Consider the following 16,138-nt stretch of genomic DNA (forward strand, 5'->3'; position numbering starts at 1 on the left):
GTCTGCAGCTGGTCTGCTTAATGGTATTTAGTAACAGTATGTGCAGTAAAGCACGGTCTCCTGTTACACAGAAATCCACTAATGCTGGCTTCAAGAGTGGCGGGTAATTCAATCACACCCACAAAAATGATATTAACATAACATTAGAGAGCTGCATAGACTAGCAAATGACAGGAAATTATGAAGTTCAGGCTTGAAACTTTATCCTTAACTCACCCATATTGTGTCAAGGCATTTGGAAATTTCCATGGAGTGTGTGATTTTTATGGGACCTACAGTGGGGTGTATTGTCCTGTGTGTCTGCAGAGGATTTCCTCAGCTAACATCAACCAACCTTAGTGAGAATTATATAAAGAATTTATGGTGCAACGTACAGAGCGTAGCTAGACAATGTGAGCTTTAAATATGAATTTCTTGGCTTGGGCAGTTTACCCACCCCAGCTTTTCTGAAGTGTTGCTTCAGGCATTCACTGTGTTGACATTTTTTAGACCAAATTGCAGTTCAGTGGCTAATACCCTTTCCCAGTTTCAGAACTAATTTTTTGGGTTGGGTTTTTTTTCCTGATCAACAGTCACTAAAAGAGTTTTCTTTTGTTTAAAATTTACTTGTTCATTTAAAGACACTGCTCCTGTTTATTTAATGTAAATTCATTGGAACTAAGCTGAAAACTAAACAAAACCCACAAAAGCCAGCTCTATACCCATCTTTGGGCTTATTAATATTTTTCCTCATTTTTGGTCCTGCTGAAACTAGTAATGCATATTGGTAAGCAAGATTAACTTCATAATCTAAAAATCCTGTGTTGGAAATGGAAAAAAAAGGTTTTAACAACCTCATCTTCTTCCTTGTGACTTCTAGTCCTCCATTGTACCTCCCTGTACCAGCAGGGAGAAGGGAAAGTTCTTGCAAGAACCCCATGGGTCAAGGAGGAGACAGGGAGTCAATTTGCAGTCTATCCACAAGATGTTTATAAAGAAGGCTGAAGCTGTTTTGTGAGTACAGTCATTTCATTTTACACATTGGAATCAGAGACACCAAGAGCTAAGGGGAGAATTGTCTATCACCCCAAGTATGGGACTTCACTGCAATCAAATGTGAGATTGCAAAGCTCCCAGAGACAGTGAAGCCAGCAGGCATACTGCTTGCAAAGCAGCTAAAATGGCAAAAAGTGCAGCACCCAGATATTTTCTCACATCTTCAGGCAGGTTTTGCAGTCTGTGCTGAAATGCATTCTGCCCTTGGATATCCTGATGCCAGCACCCAAGTAAAACCAACTTGAACCCAAGTCACATCTGATTTAGGTTCTGTTCCCATGTGGGGGAAGAGGGGATCTGCCTCCTGTGGGACAGAGAAAACTACATGATGGTCATTACCTGGGAGAGATTAAAAAAAAATTTAATCTAGTGCAGTAGAAGTAAAGAGTGACAGAAAGCAGCAAAAATTATATTACTCATATAATAGGTCATTTGAGGATTTTGTATGGTGTTTTCTGGGGATGATGAACTCTTGGTATGGTTAAGCTCTGAGGCTGTTAACGATTTTTCCCTGTGTGCTTTCTATGCTAAGGAGCTGGGGAGGAGTGCCACCGTGTCTGTCTATCTCTGTGGTGAACAGGATGGTCATTAATGACCATGCATAGAACAGTAGGATGGCTGTATCCTAGGGGAAATCAATTTTCTGCAGAGAGCTAGGCTTGTAAAGAGTAGAAAATTTCCACTGAAGGGGAGGAGGGGAAAGGCAGACAGAATTGGCAGAACAGGGATTAAAAAATATAAAGGCTTCAAAAGTGAGGGAAGACTCAAAAGGCTTTCTGTCCAAGGTGGTTTTTTTCCCTGTCAAAATTGAGCAGGTCTTGAACATACTAATCTTAGAGATTGGAGAGAAAACAGCCTTCGGGAGAAGGTTTGGGATGGGGGTCATGGGGAGACTGGGGAGAACACTGGGGTTTAGACAAACGGTGATTCTTTTTTAAATTGAGATTGTCTTTTAGAGGGAAACAAACATGCATAACTGAATCACTACTGTGCATTTCACTTCCTGAAGGAGCCTCTATATTACAGATGTATATTGCCTCTATATTGCTTCTGGGTTTTAGAGCCATGCAGTGAAACATCGAACCAGATTAGAGCCAGCTGAGGTAGCTCCATGCTCTCCTGCAAAACTGGTGTGACTGTGGTGTGGATGAGTCCTTATGTTCCACACCATGTGCAGGTGCAGTTTGGAGTTCAGACTAGGGTCTGAATTCTTCTACCACTCTCCACATTCTGCAGTGCTGAGTGTCTCTCTCAACTTTGGGTGGCCCAGTGGCTATGAAAGTCCTCCCCCATACTGTAATGCTTCACTGTCTTCATTTCTGTGGATTTCCTGCTACTCCAACTTTGCTCTTCCCTTTACAGAGCTGGAGAAAGCCTGCTTTCCCTAGGATGCTATCATTTTACTCTCATAACTTAACAGATCTTGAAAAAACTATTTCACAGGGGAGTTAAGGGAACTAAACTGTAACTGGTGTTAAATATCATCATTCAGATAACAGCACTAAGAGGAGTAAATTTGCTTAGACTTTTAAAAGTATGTTTGTATGTTTATGTATTTTAAAAATGTAAGCAGACATAAATCTTTGCATCTCAAACAAGAGGATGATTCTTTTCTTACTCTGCTCAATATTAAAGGCTAAACCAGAGATAAGATAACATACCCATAAACATGGGAGCTTGAACAAAGAAGCTGTTGTCCTAAGAATGTGGGAATAAAAAAGAAACTGAAGTCTGAACTTAGGAAATTGTCTTACAAAATAGAATGTTGCATGTAGAGTAACATTTAATGACTCAGAAATTGCAAACAGGGCAAATCCACAGGTCTTTCTCTTGATCTCCGTGGTCTCTGGAGCAAGCCCAAATAAAGCGAAGGGCAAAGGCATATGGGAAATGAAAAGCTGGAGCAGACCTTTTTTGCTTTGGCTTCTTATTCAAGATGTTGGTCTTTTGAGAACTTCCTTTCTTGAACGGCAGAAAGGGAAAGGGTCGGAAACTCCCATGATCTGCGTAAGTGGGAGGAAAGAGTGCAAGAGCTGTTGATGAATAAGATGTTTCAGAAATGCATAAATATATGGTCTGATACTGAAAGTGCTTGGTTGATGAAAGCTGGCCATTGGGTGCATTCAGGATTGTCCAGGATATGAATTCATTTGTTCATAGTTTTAAATATCTGCAGACTACAGTTCTATTTCTTGTAGATTGTATCTTTGACTCAATGAAGAATGACTGTGACCTTTTTATATCGATTTTATGCTTTCACTGCATCTGATGGGATGTTCAAAATGCAGTCAACTTGCTGCTATAGGTGATTGTTGTAAATTTTATTTTATTAATTTTAAACCCAGCATAATTGGCAGATTATATTTTGGCTACTGGACTGTAATTTATCCATATAGGATATCCTTGTTCTTTATGTGTGTGATAGCCGTAGTAAAGTGAGGGGTGTCAGCACTGGGGTTTTCATTTACCTTTAAATCCACCTCTTTTTATAAAGTGGGGAATAGATCGCAGGGTGGATTCGTTTATTGCTATTATTTTATTTACTTTTTTTGTTTTTCTCAGGGTTGTTTTCTGGGACACAAACCATGCAACTGTCAAGCAGTGTTTTTACCCTAGCTGAGGATGCTTACTAATATTTGATGAAGATGTAGCCCTTGGTGTTGTCAGCCCTCAAAATCTTATTGCAAGGTTCACAATGTTTGTTTCTTAAACCCTGAGTTCCTTAGGCATGTGATAAGGTAGGGATCTCAGCTTTCAATTGTTATAAAAACGTAGGTTTCTTTCCTTCGTGGCTGTAAACAGAAGCATGAAAATACAACCCAAGTCTATCACAAAGGCTTAAGGGACGTCTCAAATTTGTATTTTATTTTTAATACCAAAAATTAATTTCATAACCTTTTTTGTGCATTAGAGAGCAACCAGAATTGTCACTGCTATGATCCTTGGCCAGTTTCAGGAAGACTTGCGGATTTATCCCAGTGAATCGCGGTTCTCTCTCTCTCGAAGTATGCCCAATACTCAGAATGAGATCTCAGTTTTTCCATGAGTATCTTTATATGGTTTGAGCATTGTATCTTATTTAATTAGATTATTTGAAGGTGCCTGAAGCCAGTAGTATACAAAAGTCTTTTCTTGAGGGTTCCCAAGCAACTGAAGCTAATTTGCTTCCAAATACAGCATTACTGGTCAGATTTCAAAATGTGCTCACTGTGTTTTTCAGTGAGTCTTTTGTTCCTGGGGTAAAATTTTTCAGCAGAAACATAGAATATTTGAATTCTTGTGCCTTCCTCTAGGTTTGCCCATATATATTTCAGAAAGGAAAGGCTACAATGCATGTTTCTCTTAATTGCTCTCCATCTAGGGTTCTGCCTAGCAGGATCAACCAAGTGTCCTTTTAAGGACAGAAGACGCTAAGTATATAAAGAGTGTATTTATTTAGTGAATCCCATGGCTTATCTCATCCTTTCGTGGTCCATGTTGGCTGTTTTTGGGTGCAAGCTGAGCCACAGCAGAGCACAGCAATTGCCAGTGTTGGCTTTTCTTCTGTAAGACACAACCAAGGTGTCCAGTGAAAGCAGCTGGCAAAAAGCGTCAGTTTTTGGTTGACTGAAATTTTGTTTATCTTAGTCTCAAAAGTGCTGACTGATGAGCAGAAAACTACAGGACATGCTAATTATGCCATACAACCTACCCCTTGCAGTTATCTTAAAATGTAACTTCAACACTCAAAGACATGAGGCAATTGCCACGTCAGTGTAAATTAGGGCAGTTCCTTGGACCCAGAAGAAGGGTACCACATTTCTGGAAATAAAGTCTGATCCAAAGCACAGTTTTTAACAAGCTCTCCCTCTCCAGAGATATTTACCTGCCTGACATAACAAGGCTAATTGTGTTCAAATATGTCCATCTGTGTTTGGACAATAAAGAATGAAGAATTACTTATATAATAGACAAGGACTCTAAACTAAATATCTTTTTAAACCTGTAAAAGTGTTTTTGTGTAAGGTGAGCCTTCACTTGATGCTGCATTCACTTGAAAGTTTTTAATGCATTTTGAAAACGTAAATAAAATAACATGATTCATAAATTACGTAACTGTATTGCACGTGAGGCAGCTTCACCTAGTTTGAATTTAGTTGTTAACAAAGCTATCACTCAGGAGAAGGTTTTGGAGAATACCTGTCTGGGAGTTGTGGTGAGTTACTAGCCAGAACAGATGCGACCTGTTAAAATTAACTAGTAGTTACAGGCCTTGCACTGAGGAAAACAAAGCACTGGCTGACTGGAAATGTGCACTTTTATATCCTGTGTTCATCTGTTTACTGTGTTGGGGCGGTAGGGAGGAATTCCCACACCAAACAAGCACATTAATTTATGAACCTACAAATATAATTTAATTTCGAGAAGCGTGGATCGTCCTGCTTAAGTTCAACATGCCTGAAATTGTACATGTGTGTGAGCGTTTTAAAAACACAGTGAACAAATACCTCATCAAATCTGTTTTCAGATACTCTCCTGAACCTGTTTTTATGTTAGAGTTCTACAAATAAATGGACGAAAAAATCTTTGCTTTTATAAATATTCTTGAGGGAGTTAAAATTCATAGAAACTCGAAAGCAGAGCTATTCTGTCCCAATTCTGGGTAAGCAGTGTGAACTTTTGTCCACGTAATTATAAAAATCCAAATCCATGCTCTTGTTTTTTCTCCTTGAAAATTCCAGGCGGAAAAAAATGTGCTTCTCTGTGCCACTGTTGTCAAAGTTCAGCCTTTGGAAAATGAATACAACTGAGACATTCCAACCCTGGAAATAAAAGGATTAAAATAAATGTATTGAAGAAAAAGAATAATTTCTGTGATGTAGTTCTTGAAATATGTATTTTGAAATGTAAAAATCTGTAGTAACAGTTCCTCTGAAAACTACATTGTTTACAAAGACGTCCAAAGTACCTGGATTTTTCTAATTTGTAAATAGTGAAATGAGAGCTCCGTGAACTCAAGAAGTCTCACTCACACATTTGGTTCAAATGGCCTCTGTGTGAACCCTATAAAGTGCTTTAGCTTTAAATTATCAGTTTGAGTTCATGTCTCTGGTGGTTAGCTGGAGTTCTTGTTTTTATCTGTAATTCCTTTTCTTTTTCTTGACTATTGTTAGAGAGGAACCATCTGATTGAGGCATGTATATTTTACAATATGTTGCAGTCATTGAATTCTTTTAAGAGTAAATTGTTTTAGTGAAATGTTAGAAAACCTGCACAAACTGAATGCTCAGAGTTCCACTGAATAATGAGGCTATTGTAAAATGATTGAATACTTTAGAGATTAATATCATGGTATGCTGGCATGCTGGTGCTGTATACCAACTGTAGTTTAACAATGAATCTTCCATAAGTAAGCAAGACTGTGAGTGAGAAATCAGGTACAAGAAAGCACAGCATGCTAGAACATACAAAGTAAATAAATTCTGCACACAGGAATGATATGTGGGGGTGTTATTTCCACAGTATCTAAGATAATTTAATTGTTGGATAGAGAAAATTCTACAAGTTTGAAGATGTGCTTCATTTTTTCTTCCAGTGCTGATGAGCCATGTCTTTATAACAGAGAAAATAAGATTTGGATTTTTTTAAGTCCACTGCCCTTTGAAAATTAGGGTGTGCCTGGCATTATCATTTGTGACAGGCTAGAGTAAATCACATCTCATTCTGTGAAGGGTTTCAAATCCCTGAACTGGCTTCCCAATAATGCATCCTATCATTACACAGAAAATTTAGCATCACTGCTAAGTGTCTGCAAACAAAAGTTGCATTTTATTTTTTTAAGACATCTGAATTCTTGAAAACATGGAATAATTAGTAATTGAAGATTTAATGATGGCCCAGAAGAAGGACTGAAGTGTACTGCATGAAATCATAGTTATTAATCTGAGCATGAATTTTGTTTTCCATACTTAATTTAGCAACTGTAGAATATTTTGCTAATTAATTATTAACACTGGTTATTTGTCATGGCAGAACTGTGAGAGAAAAACATAGCTTTCTATCAAAGCAAAAATATAAATGTCATAATTTTAATTTAAATATGATATACAATAATGTAATCAATTTTTAAATAGTCTTAAGTAGCTTCAATATTCAAACACACAGATTTAATATGAATATGATACATAGCACTAATTAAGAATAAACAGCATTTAGATTAAAAACTGCAGCTAATAGCCAAGTGTCTTACTTGCAACAAACTGAGGAAAAACAGTGTAAAATGTCAGGCTTTTATGGAGAGTGCCACACTAGTAAGTGGCATTTTATTCTGTCTTGGGTATCAAGGGTGTGACAAATCTGTAGCCTTATTATAAACACTGTGAATAGGATTTGAGGTTGTACCTACTGAAAGCAATGGAAAAGACTGCCTTTGATTTCTGCAAGTGTTGGATTAAACCACTTAATTTCATTTACATGCTGACAAAAATTTCTTTTTCTGATTTTTGGCAAGGAAAGGAACAAAGCTACAGGAAAAGTTACCTTTGAACTACTAAAGCGATATACTTCTTACAGATCTGAAAGTTCAATAAACATAGTGTCTGTTTAAATTTCACTTACTTTAACTTCTGTTTTACCTGGTTTAATTTCCCAAATACTCAAAACAATTACAATAAGTCTTCAAACCTGTACACATTCATATGGCACTACTTTTCTGGAGGTGAAGGTTCATGTAATGTATAAGTATATAAATACAGATTAGTTTAAATAGGAATTATGACTCTCTATTGATAAATATCTACATTGTCTTGTAAATATATTTCTAACTCGAACGTGAGACATGTCTGATGTTTTAGTGATGGTGAAAGCAAGATGCATTCCTGGGCTTTAATAGCAGTAGATTTTGCAGAAACTGGAAAGGACTATGGAGGGAATTTTTGGGTATAAGTGTTTCTTATATACCTGTTTATTTACAATATTCTTTTCCTGTGGTTGTTGAAATTTTACAAGATACAAACTTCACTAAAACTACCAAGTTTTACCTGTTCTTCAATAAAAGAGTACCAAAGGACCTAACACAGCTTTCCAGGGTTGTATTAGAGCCCTGTGATTTGAGATAAATGGTTCTTACATCTTCTGAAAAGTAGGATTTCTGAGTATGATCTGTAAATGCAGTGTAAAGTAAGTAGCATGATCCGTAATCTGAAATAGGAGGAAAGAACCTCAAAGGTTAACATGGAGCTGTTATTCAATAGAATTGTAAGATCTTGGGTTTTATTTGTCTAAAGCAATAACAGTGTTCATAGAAACGTGCATATAGTTATTTTATGGGTTTTGTAGCTTTTTTTCTCTTAGTTCTGAAAAATATATTTTCTCTGGGCATGGAGTGATAGTGAATAATAGGCCCATTTATGAGTGAAATCACCACACCCTTGGTAGTAAATATCTGTACCAGAAGATATTACTGAATATGCTTATGTTCTTTCAGGGGTTCATCAGCTTACTGACTCTAAAAAAATCACTTCTCATACGTGGTACAATATTCATTACTGTCTGCTTAAAACTAGGCTCCTAACTGTGTTGTTAAGAACAGAAATGCATGGTCTGAGTTTCAAAATTGCTGAACTGCTCTTACAGAATCCAGTTCTAATGACTCAGGAACCCTTCTGAAAGTCCAGGGCTGGTTTAGATGTACAACCTAAGGATTTAAGAGGTTTTGTGGTGTTTCTGAAACCCTTGGACAAGTTGTTACTCTAAATTGTTTACTAACTTCCCAGAATATCCTGAGTTGGAGGAGACCCACAAGGATCATTAGAGTCCAACTCCTGGCCCTGCACAGGACAGCCCTAAGAATCATACCATGTGCTTTAGAGTGTCCAAATCCTTCTTAAACTCTGTCAGGCTTTGTGCTGTGACCATTTCCCTGGGCAGCCTGTTCCAGTGCCCAACCACACTCTGGGTTAAGAACCTTTTTCTAATATCCAGCCTAAACCTCCCCTGACACAACTTCAGGCCATTCCTTTAGGTTCTGTCACTGGTCACCAGAGAGAAGAGATCAGATCCCTCTGATTTTCCTCATGAGGAAGTTGTAGCCTGCCATGAGGTGTCCTTTCACTCTCCTCTTCTCCAGGCTGAACACAGCAAGTGACATCAGCCACTCCTCATAGCGCTTCCCCTCTAGACCCTTCACCATCCTTGTGACCCTCCTTTGGATGCTTTACATGTTTCTTATATTGTGGTGCCAAAAACTGCACACAGGAGTCGAGGTGAGACCAGTGCAGAGCAGAGCAGGACAATTACCTACCTTGGCTGGCTGGCGATGCTTTACCTGATGTCCCCCAGGACACGGTTGGCCCTCCTGGCTGCCAAGGCACTGCTGACTCATATTCAGCTGGCCATCGACCAGGATCCCCAGGTCCCTTTCCATGGCCCTGCTTTCCAGCATCTCATTCCCCGGTCTGTACATACATTCAGGGTTACCCCATCCCAGGTGCAGAATCTGGCACTTGCCCTTGTTAAAACTTCATACAAATAGTGATTGTTCAGCCCACTAATTTGTCTGGATATCTCTGCCTTCGAGGGAGTCAACAGCTCTTCCCAATTTTGTTTCATCTGCAAACTTATTTCCCTTCAAGTCCTGCATCCAAGTCATTTATGAAGATGTTGAAGAGAACAGGGCCTAAGATGGAGCCCTGTGGAACCCCACTAGTGACAGGTCTCCAGTCTGATGTTGTCCCAATCACTATTACCCTCTGTGCTCAACCCATGAGCACCCACTGCATAATGTGTTTGTCCAGCTGTGTGCTGGAGACTTTGTCGAGAAGGATATTGTGAGAGGCAGTATCAAAAGTATTCTGTTTAGTGAAGGAATGATTTTTGTAAACATCACAGCCAGACTAAAGTAAGTAGAGAAGGCAGAGCAGCCAGATGTTAAACTCTTAACGGAAGTACGGTCTTGTCAGTCTGGTACACCAGAGGTTTGCTGCCAGTAGCTCCTTCTGTTTGTTCCCCAAGCCATGCACACATAGTCTGTGAAAAGAAGAGGTGCTCTGAATGGCATGTATTTTGTTGTTGTATTTTTGTGTGAATATAAGAGTGTTGTCTTATTTTTAATTTTTTTTAAATTAAAAATAATATGCAGGGAGAGAACAATAAAGTAACTCAGTCTTTGTTAAGGGATAACATAGTAATGTCTTGTATTTTTGGGAAAAAAATACAAGCATTTAAAATATCATGCAGTAAATGAAATGCCCAGAAATTATCATGAAAATCAAAAATTTTTTTTGGAGTCATTTCCCTTTTATATTTATTTGGATGTCATAAGTTCACATGGCAGTGTATTATAGGAAAAGTGACTCTCCAAGAAATTCAGCAGGAGTTCCTTCTGTACTTTAGGTCTCCATAATGTGGGCTTTTTTATTTTCTCCCCAAATCCATGATTTGCCTAATAGAGTCTGCTTTAAACAAAATAAACCTAGTTATGCTATTTAGATATTAATTCACAAAAATGAAAGAACCTCGGAGTTGCTTATCTAAATCCAATTACTGCTGGTCAAATTCATCCCAGTACAAAAGTTCTCAAGATAAAAGCATATAATACCTAAATGCCCAGAAGTGAAGACTTTTCAGTTGAGTGGATTGTGCTCTGAGCAATGCTTGAGGCCCTGAGTGAACCTGTATGCTGGGGATATAATTATTAAGCTCTGAACTTGGAAATTACATGATAACTCCACTGGTTTAGCTAAGGAAGGAAGAAATCTGTACACAGGTTACTTGAGTTTCAGTTCCAAGTTTCATATTTATTTGAAGCATACAAGCAGTAACTAGAATTGGGAAAAATCCAGTGCAATATTTTGTACATGCCTGTGCACCCGTTGCCTTGTAGATGAGGATGGCAACATGTATGCAACACCAAGTTGGACGAGTGGTCAGAGACTTATCCTGTCCTTTCTGACAGACATCTTAAGTCACAGGACTAGCTGTGGGCAGCCTGAAGGATGGCTTGAAGGCCAGAATACGACGTACCTATCCTAGAGGCTTTTGTTTTCCATAACAACATGGAAAAGCTGAAAAGTTTGAGTGGCCCCAACTAGCCTGGCCTCCCAGGAAATCCCTTCTTTGACACAGCAGCTCCTGGTCACAGCTATCCCTCAGCCAACTTCCCACCTTGGCCTGTCAGCAGTCTAATGGGTGGCACCTGGTTCCTCTGACTTGAGCAGCTAGTCTCTAGCTGAATGTCACTTGCCTCCTAACCCTGTTTGCCCACTTGCCTTTCCTGTACCCCAGCTTCCCATAGGCAGAAGGAGAAATGGTTCAAATCCTTCCTTTACTGTGAGACAGCAAATTCCCATCTGTTTAGGTTGTCTTAGGCACTGGGTAAGTGATATCACATTTTTTGAGTGGTATCAGTCACAGCTGAAGCATTTCCTTCAGGAACTATGTCCATTTTAACAGGAGTTTTCAAATAACTTCCTGGAAATGATGGGGTTTGAGCTTTGTCTGCAGTATAAGTGCTCATCGACCGCCTGCCTGAAAGCTCTTGAAATGATTTATTGATACTGCAACTTTGATGTACGTTAAGGGCTCATTCTGCATTGCTTGCATCTTTCCTGAGTCTGCTGAGTAGTCTGAAAATGTGGGGTGCCATGGGATGGGGCTCTCAAGAGTGATTTTTGACATAACTCTGTAGTCTGGACTGAACAGGGAGATTGTTTTCTCTTTGCACATCACTGTGGGCTATTCCCTTAGTTCTGCCTTCTGTGTGACATGGTGTGAGTTACTGATGTTTGTAAGTGAAGAGTTTTTAAGTGACTTTTGTATTTTTAATAGTGGGTATCAGATGACTTGAAGATTTTCACCCTAAACTGATAAATACATGAGAAAGTAAAAATGTTTATGTTTGTAAGAAGGTATTTCCACCCCCAATTTAATCTTGGAATGTAAGAATGTAGGGGCTGGGTCAGATAGGAATTTGTTTCAGCAGCTGTGGAGGTACCCTGATGTTAAAAGAGGGACGACGTGATGATGTTACTGTGGTATCTTCTCACAGTGTCTGGTAGCATGTGACTTCCAGGGCCACAAATGTGTCTTTGCTTTTAATTTCATGACAGACTTTCCATCCTAGAAGCCATATAATAGCTTTTTATAGTGGTGTGCTCTGTGGGGCATCAATGTGGGCTATGGCAATGAGTTCCACAACTAACTCTCCATTCTGAAACTTTCATTTTTTAAGTCTTATAATTATCTAGGCAGTCCTTATGTATTATGAGAATCAATGAAGACAACGAGTCACTATCTCACTGCATGGGTCCTTCTTTCATGAGGTGAATTCCTAGTCTGTGCAGTTGCTCCTAACATGGAAGGTCTTTCAAAATCTGACCCACCTGGTTTTACATGAAAATTATTACATAGAAAAGTATTAAAAGCATAATTGGATATAAATGATTGAGGGGGTTTCTAAAAGTACTTAAACAATTCTATTTGTGCTTATTATGCATTTAGATAACACTTCAGGAAGACCATCTGAAAATCTTTTGCATAGCAGTTTCACTTCAGGTGTTCAATAGACACATTCTTGAGGTAACCATCTCACAGATTCACTTTGTCTACTTCCTTGGATAGTCTGATGCAGTAGGTTATCCTTAATGATACAGCCATTATGTTGAAGGGTTGGTAATATGGCACTGAGATGAACTCAATTCTATATTTATCCTTTTATGAACAGAAATTTTGATTCAAAATCTTTGAAACAGTACCTTCATGAACCACAGCTCAGGAGGATATTAAGCAGTGCTCACACTTTTTCACAACAAACAGACCATACTTGGTATTTTTTTTACATTAGTCATATCAGTAGTTTGTAGAACACAGGTGTGCAGGCTGTTGAATTTTATAGTAGTTTCCATTTAAATATAAGAAAACAAGGGGTAGCTCTTGTGATGTACTTTATCATTATTTCTGTGAGCACTCCCATTGAAGAATATATTTTTTGTACTTTTGAGCAAATCAAATCACAATTAAAACTCACACAAACAAAAAGCCAAACAACTTTGGAGAGGAGACAAAGCTTAATACCACTCTTGACATATGGGAGAAATATGACTACATTTGTACGAAAAAAATACCTTCCCAATTTCATGCAGCACACACATGAACATTCTTCATCAGAACTGATGTTCTGATTACTGTAGAATAATTACTTGAAATATTTTGTAGAAGAGTGTCCAAATTAATTCCAATTACTTTCTTGTGGTATCACTCAAGGTTTGCAGCAGTACATTAAATCACCAACATATGGCTAATTGCCTATAACAGTGTTTGTTCTTGTGGTGCCTCTTACCACTCTGATGTCTGTTTTTGCAAATGTGAAGGTGTGCACGTAACTTTGCATGTGGGAGGTAAACGTCTCCTGAACCAAACAGAATTTTGTGAGTAAAATCTCCACTGTAACTAAGTGTTTGCAGGATCACAGTATGTAGAAAATAACTCTGGGAAATCTCTAATAGAAGCAGTGGAACCACAATGCCTGTCTCTGCTGGCAAGAAATGTTAACTTCTAACTCTCACGTGACTTGGATGAAACAACATATCAATTCATTAGGAGTGGCTGGATTGAAATGCGGGCTGGGTGTTAGTTTTTGTTGGCGGAAGTTTAGGTAGGGGTTGTGTTTTATTTGAGGTTGGTGTGGGTTAGCCACTGATTTTTGTTGGATTCTTTTTCCATATATCTGTCAGAGACCCATTACTGTACAAGATAGGCATGTTTTTGCATGTTTTTCATATATTTGATATTGAATCTAAATAAATCAAATAAATGAAGATGCACCACAGAGTTCAAATTTCCTGCTGGGTAAGTTGGCCCACTGAACAGCCATAAATCACACTGCAAGAGAATTTAACTTTACCTTCTTAAGACATGCTTTAAGATCTTAGAGACCAAAGTCAACTTCAGGTATTACCATGAAGAATTATAAAATTAAGTGGAACATAAATGAGTATAAAGGCACCTATTCTGGAAAACACCTGAGGTTAGAAAAGCATGTGATCTCATGGTTAACATTAAATCTGTTATGTATTTGGTTCTAGTGGAGCCAGCTATGGCAAAATAAACTCACAACTACCTGCCCGTGTACATGTCATGGTGCAGTGTACAATGGGTCATGCCTGCCTTCAGAGCACAAGATCCTGCTGGTCTACAGAGCCAGCAAAAAAAAGGGTGTGGAGAGGGCTGAAGGGGAGGAAGGCTTGTACGACTTTCTTTGGTTCCTAACAGATGGCTGAATTGAGGTTCAGTTTGCACAACTTGTTAATGCCTTTTGGTCAGTTTTCCCTCCTCCCCCTCACTGTTTTCGGACTGAAACAAAATAAAGCAAAGCATGTTTTTCCTCCTAAAAATGAAAGTCAAATGGAAACAAATGTTTTTGTGGGTTCTTAGGAAGAGGAAAAACAGTGAAATGGAAAGTCTCACTTTGCATCAGTCACTGAAACAGAGTAAAGAGAGATGGAGAGACAGTTCCCTTTATCTTAAGCTGAGTGGTTACATGTCACTCACAGTATGGAAACTTCAGCTGAGAACTTTCTATCAGGCACAAAATTGACTCAAATCTTTGCTGGTATCGAAGAGTATGCTTAGGCAGGCTGTTCCCATTCTTTCCCACTGGTGCTATTCCCTCTTCATGAGATATTTTAAGTGTTTTCTGGTCCTGTACCAAAACTCAAGGGTCTGTTTTACCCTATGAGTTACAGTTTGACTCTATGTCTTTTTTCCTTTTTTTTTTTTTCCCCAGAGCACTAGATATCTTCCTATGCATGTAAAAATCACTGTGTACTTTATTAAAAAATAATAACATGTACTTCTGTTTTTTGTTTTTTCTCCATAGGTATGGAAAAATTGTATCCACAAAGGCAATTCTTGACAAAAACACAAATCAGTGCAAAGGTACGTACAAGGTGTCCACCCTGCAAGTTCATTATCAGTTTGAGTGATTGACTGGTGGCTTGACTGCCAAAGCTTTGGTTCCAACTGTGCAATCAACATAATGCACAGTATATTACAAACATATTTAATAACGCCAAAGCTTTGAGTTGTGCTTCCAGTAACATTGCTCATTAATTTTTTTCATTAACAAACAAAATGAAAATCACAAATCAGAACAAGTATTAAATTGCTTCGGCAGAAGAGTAAATTACCTTCTAACCACATAGTGCTGTCTGATTTGAATGATATCATCAGTGATGCAAATTGATTTCCTATATAAAGCTGAGAAACTTTTGGGCAAAGATTCCCAAGGAAAACCTGGTCTAATTTTTACATTTTTGTGAAGTCTTGTCTTATGCTAATGGAAGAAGAAAATATTCTTTATGACACAAATAGATCTACAAGTTTCAATTCCTCTTTCAGTTTTATGTTCTTAATTTTTCTGTGAATGTATGAAAACATTTTTTGGTGAAATATAAAGTTTAATGTGTGTCCATATAGCTATATTTGCTGAGATAAATATAGGCTAACATGTCTAGTAGTATCTCAGGACTAGAATTGTTACTGCTTTATGAGTCTGCAGTATCATCGAATCTATGGGGGAGAAGCTGTGCTTTAAGATGACTCTGTCACTTTACACTAGTGGTATACAGAATCCTTTTGGAGTAATAAGATCTGCTAGAATGGGGTCTTCTGATAAGAAGGACATTCTGGATAGCATTTCTATATGAGTTAGTAAAAAGAAAAGGCATTGCAGTTCAGGAATATCTCATGAGTGCCCAGATAAGTTGTGAAGAGAAGCAGCAGAGAAGACATTTCGGGAAATTATGAGATAGGGCAAAATCCTGCCATCTGTGCCAAAGATGTTTTAGAAGTTTGTAGAAGTGTAGGACTTTATCTATTGCCTGTCAGAAACAGTATTCATTAGCTACTCAGGAGAAAAGTAAGTTGGAAGACTGCAATTCTAGTCTTAGAAAACTCCACCAACCCAGTCAGTCATGGACCATCATCGTAAGTTGCACTGCTATGCATTTGCTTTTGACTGAATGTGCGTTTCATTTCCTTGGGGTGCTGTTCTGCCACAATTCTGATAACATCAGTCTGTATTTCTTTGAATATCGCAGCAGGAACAAGACCTGATTGTGTTTGG

The 16,138-nt window shown here is 38.3% G+C and overlaps 1 protein-coding gene across 7 annotated transcripts in view; it reads left to right on the top strand.

The window, feature by feature from the left end:
• Positions 1 to 16,138, top strand: part of RBMS3 (RNA binding motif single stranded interacting protein 3) — a 596,100-nt gene that overhangs the window by 260,318 nt on the left and 319,644 nt on the right. For all 7 annotated transcript variants that reach the window (XM_027639205.1, XM_027639210.1, XM_027639206.1 and 4 more), the window contains one exon: positions 14,891 to 14,949. In XM_027639205.1, the coding sequence (XP_027495006.1) occupies positions 14,891 to 14,949 (59 nt within the window). The remainder of the gene's footprint in view (positions 1 to 14,890; positions 14,950 to 16,138) is intronic.

This window comes from Corapipo altera, unplaced genomic scaffold, assembly GCF_003945725.1.
Source record: "Corapipo altera isolate COAL_440 unplaced genomic scaffold, ASM394572v1 44, whole genome shotgun sequence".
Classification (NCBI taxonomy): Eukaryota; Metazoa; Chordata; class Aves; order Passeriformes; family Pipridae; genus Corapipo; species Corapipo altera.